This window comes from Tripterygium wilfordii, chromosome 11 (genome assembly GCF_013401445.1).
Source record: "Tripterygium wilfordii isolate XIE 37 chromosome 11, ASM1340144v1, whole genome shotgun sequence".
NCBI classification, from domain to species: Eukaryota; Viridiplantae; Streptophyta; class Magnoliopsida; order Celastrales; family Celastraceae; genus Tripterygium; species Tripterygium wilfordii.
In genome coordinates, this window is record NC_052242.1 from 8,589,879 (window position 1) to 8,599,999 (window position 10,121).

Below are 10,121 nucleotides of genomic sequence, written 5' to 3' on the forward strand. Positions count from 1 at the left end.
TAAAGTTTAAGATAATACTTTTATTAAACAGCTTATAAGCTAGCCTAAACTTTTAATTCGCCAAACACCTCAACTTATTACAGGAATTTTATTACAACTTTTTTTCACAACTTTTAACTAGTGTTGAAAATCAATCCAACAACCGCTCTATCAAACATAGTCAATAGCAAGACTTAAAAATAGTATGAGGTTGATCTTTGATACAAACGGAGACAGGTGGTTACCATATAATTATAGACAACAGACCTGTTGCAAGGGTTCTCCAAACCCCGACTTTTATGATAACCGACGGAACATTATTTGCACAACACTGGCGTGCTACATTTCTACAAGGTTGGAGGAATCCATATATAGCCATGTGTTTGGACATAACCAGCATTTGCCAAGAGTTCATCAGCTTCCACAGGACCTCGACTGCCGGGTTGGTATGTAGTGGACTTCATCTCACCATTGTCAATTTTGTGCAGAAGTGGTGTGAAAATCTCCCAGGCCGCCTGGTAATCAAACAAATGTGAAATGTGAAGTTTTGATGGATGCGACGGGTGAAGACATTTTACGAAATGCGAGGAATAAATTTACCTTCAATTCATCTCTGCGAACAAAATGTTGCTGATCGCCTCTTATTCTGTAAAAGGGGGAAAACTTTCATTATTCTTTGCAACCATTATTGCTACTCTAATTATTGCAGCTGTTCTTTATTGCATGTTTGCTTGATAATATTACACAAAAGCAAGAGTTTAGGCTATGAGGATGCGAGCATCAGGCATGTGCCAAGGTGAAAAGAAAAGGTAAGGCTCATACGTGTCAAGGATAAGACGTTCATAAGCCTCTGGGATAGTAACGCCTTGATAACGTTGCCTATATGACAAGTCTAGTTCACTTTGTGCAGTGTGCATCTCCAATCCAGGCTGCTTCACCTGCATAAACACAAACATGGAGCAAGTTAGAGGACAAACATAAGAGAAGTCATATTCGGTTAACAGTCAACTTCTCACAGCATAATGAACTAAAGCCAAGAAGGCTGTCCGCTTCTACTAATAGGGTTGACTGCATATAAATAAAACAATGTTTAGATTGCTCCATGCACTTACGAAGCCTGTGTGCTTCAGCAGTTTCGTGTACTGAGTGACCATGACAGAATAATCATATAAAGTATGTAGATCAGGCATAAAAAGGAGGAACTAGGTGATGCAATAACAAAAGGTTCAAAAAATCATGGGTAATCATGCCCAATTCTTGTGGCCAAGCTTACGCAAGAACCCAATATCCAAGGACCACACATTAGTTTCTGTTTTTTTTAAGACCACAAAATGTTTACTTTGCATAAATATCTATCAACCCAATCAACAGCTCGTGTAGTTCAGCAGTCAATTGCGGTGCAAAGTTTTAACAATAAAAGAACGGTGCAAAGAAATTTTTATAAAAGGAGTATCAAGAACTCAAATGTTTCAGCAGACTAAATACTTGCACTGTTTCAAAATACAAAAGTTACTTTGCTTGTTCTTCAATAACACAAAGGTTTGAGCAATGAAAAAAGTTGTGATTATCAGACACATGAAATTTTCCAACCAGTTAGTTCTCTTCCTGATTCCCAGATCAAAACTTCAACAACATATCATAAGGATCTGTCTCAATCTGGTTATCGTAGCTCCATGGCATTATGATGACATTTTTTTAGTGCAAACATTATGACGAGGTTCACATACCGTAAGCTTCATATACATTGCTTCTGAAGGTTGTAGACGTATTACAAACTCATTTCTCCCTTGCTTCTTACCTGACAACCAGACATGATACAGGTACAGTTCAGAGGATGTATGACTTAACGAAACAGGGTACACACCTTGATGAGTTATATGCAATCAAATATAAAGACGACTCAAACTGAAGGTTAAGATGTGCTGACCCACAAACCAAATGAAAAAAAAAGTAACTGAAAAGAAATAGAAATAAAACTGGTAAACCTACAACCATTCACATATTTATATTCACCATAATCTGGTGTGCAACGGTGAACAATAAAGGCAGGAGTCCTTGAGTGTAATTAATCATATGTTTCCATGAAAAATAAGATATCCCACTTATTAGTTGTCCCATAATTCCTTAAAGGAACAGCGGTTAGCCGAAAAATCCTCACCTAACACCCGAATTTTGCTAGCAAAACAAGGTTATCAAACAACATTTAAGTATTTGCACCAACACACTCTTAACTATCAGTTATACAATCACAATTACCAGAAATAATTTCTATACCACTTGGTGGAACCACTTCAACTTTATCAAGGAACCATTTCAGTAGTTCCATTCACGCACTACTATCATCATTCAGCTAAGTTGAATTATATCCCAGTCAGTTGGGCAAGGGTGATTCACAAGAATGAAAGTGCTACTAAGGTGTAAAGACTGCCATAACAAAATCCACAAGTGTTAAGAAACTCCTGCCTAATTAACTATAGTCATTCAATGAACATTATAACTATCTTTCTACCCTTAACTTTCGCATACACCGTACAAATAAAGCAAAATTCTAAAGACAACATCATCAAGAACTCTATAGAACGTTGCCATACATTTGAATATGTCGCCAGGAACATCCTTAAATTGAACACGTATCTCAGCCTTTCTGGAATTTAGTGCTTTTCCCGCCTTAAGTATGAAAGGGACACCTGATGAAAACATAAATGACAATGCCAGTGAGAACAAACAGGAAATAAGAATTTGCTTCGTTTTTACAATGTACAAGACACATCAAAGATTCCAAATGGGATATTCGGATGCCAACTATCAAACCATAGTTAGGTCCATTAAGTAAATAACTTAAAAGTAATAAGGTTAAAAAAGTCTTGCTACTTTTCTTATATGAGTTCAACTATGACCGTTGACTATGGTGACAGTGTTATACCCAAACACAATCCCAATCTCCATCATCTTTTCTTCTCCTTTTCCCACATCCGTCAAGTTTAAAGGTCTCTAAATGTAATAAACAATTGAAAGAGTCATACCTTCCCATCTTTCATTATGTATTCGCAGAATAACAGTTGCAAATGTTGGGGTATTCGAGTTGTCAGGAACAGTTGGATCATCCTTATAGCCTTCATATTGTCCAAGAACAACCTCTTCATCATTAATTGGGAGTACTGATTGAAGAACCTGAATTTCATCTAATAATTAACAAGTAGCACACGAAAGGCATATCCAAGAAAATCATTATATTTTCTAGCTCCAGTGAGCAGCTATTATCTTCATTTAGGAAGCACATCACCAGAAATGTAAATAAAAGGACCCAAATACCATATTAGTTTACACTTGAAGCCCAATAGTTCGTCCTTAATATAAAAAAGTTGCTTTTACAAGATCCCTTTTGTGATTAGCAGTAGATGGAATGAGATAAAGTTGAATTTGGAGCTTTGTTAAAAATGCTTTAGCGCTGAAGTTGTTTTTGAGAAGAGAACGTAAAAAAAACCAAAAAAACACACTTTCAGAAGAAAGATAAACCCTGAAATAGTTTAAATGACAATAAGGATTGTATCGAAAGACAAATACTTAGGTATCTCACGAAGGAAAATAATACATAAAATGCTCAGAAAACAGCATTAGCTGTTGACATAGGAAAAAGCCAATAATGAATTGAAGTAATTGATTGAAAGACATGTACATACCTTCACTTTTTCATCCCGTATGTGCTCAGGTTTCAGAGAGATGGGTTTTTCCATGGCAACGAGACAAAGAACCTAGAGTTCATAGCAAAACAGTAAATAAACATGCTGGGAATTAAGACGAGCAACTTCTCTTTGCTTTTTCCAGTGCTTGCACAAAAGAGGAGTAGGTTGGGACAACAAAGTTGCAGATAAAGTTGTCTTTAATATCCATACATGATCTCATAAGATCCATCAATTTCTCTTATTAGAAACAAACCTAAGGTGTTAGATCAATAAAGCAAGCATAAAGTACATACGCAGCACCATGCCTTCTGAAGTCCCGAAGAGTTATTGTACATGAAGAGATGGCATTATTATAGACATAATTTATTTCAGGCTTAATATAATCACTTACCTGCATTAGATGATTCTGAATGATATCACGAATAATTCTGCAGGGAAAGCGAACAAGATTATTAATCCATGTCCCACAACCAATTTGGTGAACATATACCAACACAAAGGTCAAGAACATAAGTTTTCAAGAATTTTACTTTTAAGATAAGAGGGGAAAAAATGGATTACCAGTATTTGAAATTGAGACATAGATATACTTTAACAACAATGACAACATATTTAGAGTCAAAGAGAACATGGAGAGTCTGCAATTATTGAGCATACCCATATTCATCAAAGTATCCACCACGACCTTCGGTTCCAAAATCCTCCCTGAAGACAATCTGTAAAATAAATGAGACTCTGATAAAGCTTGTGAGCACATTTTAAAGCCTTAAAATTACTAAATCTACATTTCCCAACAAAAAACACTTTTACTTCATTCGATATGATGCAGCAATAAAAAAAATCTAACCAAGAAGCAAAACAAACTACCTGAGGCTGCCAAATTTTAACTGTCTCTCAGAGTTGATTACATAATTACAAAAATATCCCAGGCAAGATATTACTTAAATTGAGCAACAGATTATCAGTCAAAAGGGTCATTTTTCAAGTCATTGATCAAATCGAATCTTGAACCATGAGATTCACTACCAATTTCCAAAATAGCTTTAAAAGAGAACAAGTGGAATTATGAAATCTATCTCCCAAGTAAAGAAAATATTTTGTTCTGATTAGCTTACACTTGAAGCCCAATCTCCCTCCTTAAGATCAAAAAGTTGCTCTTGCAAGATCCCTTTTGTGATTAGCAATAGATGGAATGAGATAAAGTTGAATTTGGAGCTTTATTGAAAAGGATTAGCGTTGAAGTTTTCCTTGAGAAGAGAACGTTAAAAAAACCAAAAATCACATTGTCAAAAAAAAAACCTAAAATGGTTTAAATGAAATTAAGGATGGTATCAAAAAATGCAAAGGAATAAAAAATATAAACCAAAATTTTAGCTTTTAGGTTCGACAATGAACAACCTGGTGCAGATGCAGAGAATTGGACCATGGCAATCCATTGCGTCTGCTGATTAGCATATGCAATGCAATGCAAACGCATCAACGGAATTGAATCACATGATTCTTGACACTATGCACGTGATTCAATTTCAGATTCATCATTGGTAGGAGGATTCTCACCTGTACATTGTCGATGTTGTCACGATTCCAAAGGGGTAAGAAGAAGCGATTGGCAAAACGAAGAACCAACTGCAAATTTTTGATAAGTTACCTAAAAAACAGCCGAAGTATCTAAAATCACATGACGAATGACTAAACACTTCTGCGCATACATACCAAGTTCTGCACCAATTCCTTTCCCAAGTAGTGATCAATACGGTAAATTTGTGGTTCATCAAACAATTCTCCAATCTGAGAACTGAGTTGCTCCGCCGACTTCAAATCCTTCCCAAAAGGCTTCTCGACAACAATTCGAGTCCATCCACCAAGATCAGCTGGAAAGGATAGAAAAATCCCCAGAGAAGCAATATTAATATAAAACTAAAATTCGTGTACATTCAAATTATGTATAAACTGAAGATATAACTAGAAAATGATTCAGCCCATTGTGAATGGATAACCCATGCTTAATAATTGAATGTTGTAATGTCAACTAAATTAGTAGATGAACTATGGAAAATTAAACTACAATAAGAAAATCTATTTTTCCTATCTCTCTCCCACCTTGTGAATATACATAAACTTTATTTCACATAAAGAAGCAGAGTACAAATTTAAATTTAGACTTCCAGCAAGGATGACTATCACTAGCATCCCATAAAACAAAGTACTCTTTTTTATATGGCTCGTGGCTGTTGAGAATACTCCAAGGCAATAAGACAGAAAGAATAAAGATTATCAGCAAAATTTGAAACAAATGTAGTATGTTCTTAATTTTTTATAACCATTAACAACCTTCATGCATGATGCAGCTTCTTACCCATGTATATGACTGGGAAACATGAATTCATGTTCATTAACATATATAATTTTCTGTTCTAAAAACAAATGAAATACCAATAAAAAATGAAGTACACGAGTGACCAAAAATTACACAAGAAGTTGTTAGCCTCAAAAGTCATATCCAATCCTGGGTTAAAAAAGTTTACATTTATTCATGCAACATTGTTCAATCATCTTGCAAACAGATGGATATACTGATGGCGGCAGTGCAAGATAAAAGAGTCTCCGAGATGAGCCTTCCTTTGTGTTTTTGGAGAATTCATGCTCTGAAATTTCCTCATTCAATAGCTGAAACCCTTCCTCAGCATCATAAGAACCACTTACATATTTAATCTACAAAGAAATTATAGAGGTTATCAGTTATCACATTTCGCAGAGAGTGCATGATAATGTAGTGGAGGATTAAGCTAACCAGTTGCAAGAACTTTGATAGATCTTCCGAGTGGCTATTTGGAGAACTTTTGTCAGCAATAAGATATCTGCAATCAAGTCACAATAATTCATATAATCAATCAGACAGCCAAATAGAATTCCAAAAGTTAGTTGAGCTATTAAAACTGGAACCTAATTATAGTTTATACTCCCTCAAATCTCATCATCTCCTTTAAAATTAACATAATTTAAAGGAATCATTAAGTTGAACCATATTAAAACCAACACGCATAAAAGTATCAAAATTCTTTTTTTAACTTTTTTTTTTAAAAAAAGACAGCATTAACTTATTCCCTCCCGTCTTTTCAGTGACTGTTAAAGCAAATAAAATATCAATCAATTATCACAAAAGCACTGACTGAGTGACTGGAAACACTTTGGTACTAAAATTTTGATGATTCTGAAAAACAATCACACAGATGCCAGTAACAAAACAGAGAAAATATAAGCAAAGGCATTTTTGCTCATACACATTTAACCCACTTTGAGAAAAATAATATATACTACGAAAAAAAAAAGAGAAATAAGAAGAAGGAGAGAGATCAGGTATCTGACCCTCGAATGCGATTTCTGAGCTCATCATCTGAAATCTTAGTCCTTGCATAGCCAAAAATGTGAACTTCATTGGGCTGTAGAAATCCCTGCACATAGTTTGACCATGGTTTAACCACTCAACAGAACTATCAACAATGGCAACAAAATCAAAATGATCACAAAAACTGAATCAAACCTGTCGGTAGAGATTGAAGAGTGCAGGAAAAGTCTTCTTCTTGGCTAGATCACCAGAGGCACCAAGAACAATAATGGAGAGACACCCGGTTTCGGGGACTGTATCGTACTCTCTAGCAAACGAATCGCTCCTGAAACTCGACCGTTTCTCCATCAACCACTGACCCGATTCCATTTAACTTGTACAACAACAACAACAACTACTATCTGTATTTGAACAAAATTTGAAACAGTAAGCTGTGATGCTGCAACAATCAACGAAATCTTTTCATCATATTCAACCAATAATCGTTCAATTTCAGATTTGATTTGCTAAAAACAATTCATGTCATTTAGCTTAAACATGAACAGACATAAAGGAATTTCATTAACTAAAGAAGCAATGAAGCACTTGAAAGAAATGCTGAAGTTATTACCTTTTTGGTTTTGGATCTGAATTTGATTCCCGAACTAACAACAAAAGAAAAGATTTTCCGTTTGTTTTCAAGTTGGTTGCGTAGCGTAGGCGCACCAACCCTTTTCGTTGGTGGGGCAGCCTCAATAGAAAATAATACTCGGTCAGTCGGTCAACAGATTCTGATTTTATATATATTTTTTGGTTTTCGTATTATTAATTTTTCTCTCTCATTATGTGAAATTTTGAAGGAAAATTTTCAAATTTGATTTATAATTTGGACTTTTTCTCACGCCCCGTCCTTCTACAAAAACCAGTCAATAGACCCAAAAAGCTTTTCACTTTTCAATATTAGCTGTCTTGACTCTTGAATTTATTTATATTTTCTGATTCGTCGTTTTTGTATTATTTTTTTTATCCTCTTATTATGTGAAATTTTGGAGGAAAATTTTCAAATTTGATTTATAATTTGGAATTTTTCACACCCCGTCCTTCTTCCAAACCAGTCAATAGACCTAGAAAATTCCAATATTAGCTCTCTTGACTCTTGAATTTATATGTATTTTCTGATTCGTCAATTTTGTATTATTTTTAAATCCTCTTATTATGTGGAATTTTGGACGAAAATTTTCAAATTTGATTTATAATTTAGACTTTTTTCACAGCCCCGTCCTTCCACCAAACAAAAAAAAAACACATAACGTCTTTCTACCAAACAAAAAAAAAGACAAAAAGGTTAACGAGGTCATTGTATAAGGTAGAGGGGCTTCTTTGACTAAAAAAAACACATAGGCTCAATTGACCCTTTCAGCGTCCAGCACATTTAAAACCCACTATCAAACTATCCGCCCTCTTAAGTCTTAATTATATTTCCCTTTCATTTATACTTGTAATCTTATTCTCTTCAAAAGTGCTAACACCCCACTATCCAAAGTACTATTTTTAACATCTGATTTAGCATACCATTTAGCACTCCCCTTGGAGACTTGGAGTTGTTCTAATAATTACATGAAATTAAATGAGTCATGCCAAGTTAGAATGACACTAGGTGGCATGCCCGCGCTTTGCGCGGTATGTAATTTTACTTTTTAATTATAATGTAGCATAATTGTTGTGTTTGTTTTTCAATATGTGATTGTAAATTTTATCAAATTTAGGTTATTGATGGAAACTATTTTTTTTTTTTTGTAATTATATTGCTACTTAAATATAGTGTTTATTTTTAATTTTCGTTTTTTTATTTGGGCAATTTTAGATTGTAGATGGAAGCATATGCAATCGTGATTGTTTTTTTTTAAGAAATCGTTTCCTTTTTTAGTAATTTTAACCATGAAAAACATCTAAATTGCAATTAGATTACTTTGTTAGAAATTTCAAATTTCATTTTTCAAACCAAGAAATATCATTCTATTGATTGTTTTGGTTTTTTATTTTGGTGACGGTCTTCCAACTCCGGTCCACATTGTGAATCAACGGTATGCATGAATTTTGTGTCCATATTAGAGGCATATTTTGTGAAGTATTTTTTTATTTGTTGTGAATATTTTGCATGGCTTTCGCACCAATATTTATTTTCTTTATTTTTTTAATTATTTTAGAATTTTTTGGTGCGTGTTTTTTTTTATTTGTTATTTATACTTTGTTTAGTTTTTAGATGTTGTCTTTATTTTAATTATTCTTTTTTTTTGTGTAATTTTTTATTGGTAAACAACTTAATGGAAGTAAATAAATTTTTGCCAATGTTTGCAATTAATTTGCCACAGTTGTTTGTGAATAAGAAATATCTGTATGTCATACTTGAATAAAGCAAAGATTATGAGGACCATAAGCAATACCAATTCCTATTCCTATGAATATAATGAACTTGTTCATTTACCATCAATTTTTACTTTTAATAATACCGACACGTGAGCCTTCGTTGGATTCTATGCGTCTTGGGGTGGGCCGGGTGGCGTCGTTCCCCCAGGTCCGGTGTGAGCCTTAGTTGTTTTTTGTGTAATAAAATTAATCAAAAAATAGAAGTGAGAGAGCCCACACCATTCTATAGAAAATGAAAAGCAAAATAAACTCGGGAAAATTCAATAGAAAATTAATGAGGAAAAAAACATTAATCCAATTAAACTAAGAAAATACAAAATCAGACGGATAATGTATTACCCTTCAATCTCTATTTCCAAGTCTAACTTTTCAATCAAAGAGTCATTCACGATTATTTTGTCAATTTTACCCATTCCAGTGAGCAACCCAATAACATATGCATTAACATTTGTGATAGATAGTCATAGACAATAGCGAAACAAAAACAAATGACATAGATAATAGATTAGGGAAAATGAAAACCTGTCAAATATGTGTGGTTGTTTAGCCGTTTGATTATCTCATCTTGATTTTGAAAATGAAATTTGTAGTGTTCAATGGGAGCACCATCATATCCCGATAGCTCTTTGAAGGAAGAAATGGGCAAAAAATTAATTGATACATCTCCCGCTACAAGCTTGTATGCATTATCACTATCAACAACCCTG

The 10,121-nt window shown here is 34.0% G+C and overlaps 1 protein-coding gene across 1 annotated transcript; it reads right to left on the reverse strand.

Annotated features, from left to right (window-relative positions):
- LOC120009737 (glucose-6-phosphate 1-dehydrogenase 6, cytoplasmic) lies at window positions 1–7,753 on the reverse strand. Its single transcript, XM_038860429.1, has 16 exons — window positions 7,619–7,753; window positions 7,204–7,409; window positions 7,029–7,114; window positions 6,454–6,520; window positions 6,188–6,374; window positions 5,376–5,533; window positions 5,220–5,288; window positions 4,320–4,378; window positions 4,054–4,090; window positions 3,660–3,731; window positions 3,003–3,150; window positions 2,571–2,666; window positions 1,707–1,777; window positions 802–917; window positions 580–625; window positions 1–494 (listed from the first exon to the last, which is right to left on the reverse strand). The coding sequence occupies exons 2-16, from the start codon at window positions 7,375–7,377 to the stop codon at window positions 327–329; spliced, it is 1,554 nt and encodes a 517-aa protein (XP_038716357.1). The 5' UTR covers window positions 7,378–7,409; window positions 7,619–7,753; the 3' UTR covers window positions 1–326.
- Window positions 7,754–10,121: the final 2,368 nt, after the last annotated feature.

What these genes read in the sequence shown, in the direction of transcription:
- LOC120009737 (XM_038860429.1), bottom strand. Translation starts at nt 7,377, where the DNA reads ATGGAATCGGGTCAGTGGTTGATGGAGAAACGGTCGAGTTTCAGGAGC. An exon ending in GGATACTTTGATGAATATGG is followed by an intron (nt 4,091 to 4,319) that starts GTATGCTCAATA and finishes CTTTCCCTGCAG; the next exon opens with AATTATTCGTGATATCATTC. An exon ending in TACGGGATGAAAAAGTGAAG is followed by an intron (nt 3,151 to 3,659) that starts GTATGTACATGT and finishes GATGAAATTCAG; the next exon opens with GTTCTTCAATCAGTACTCCC.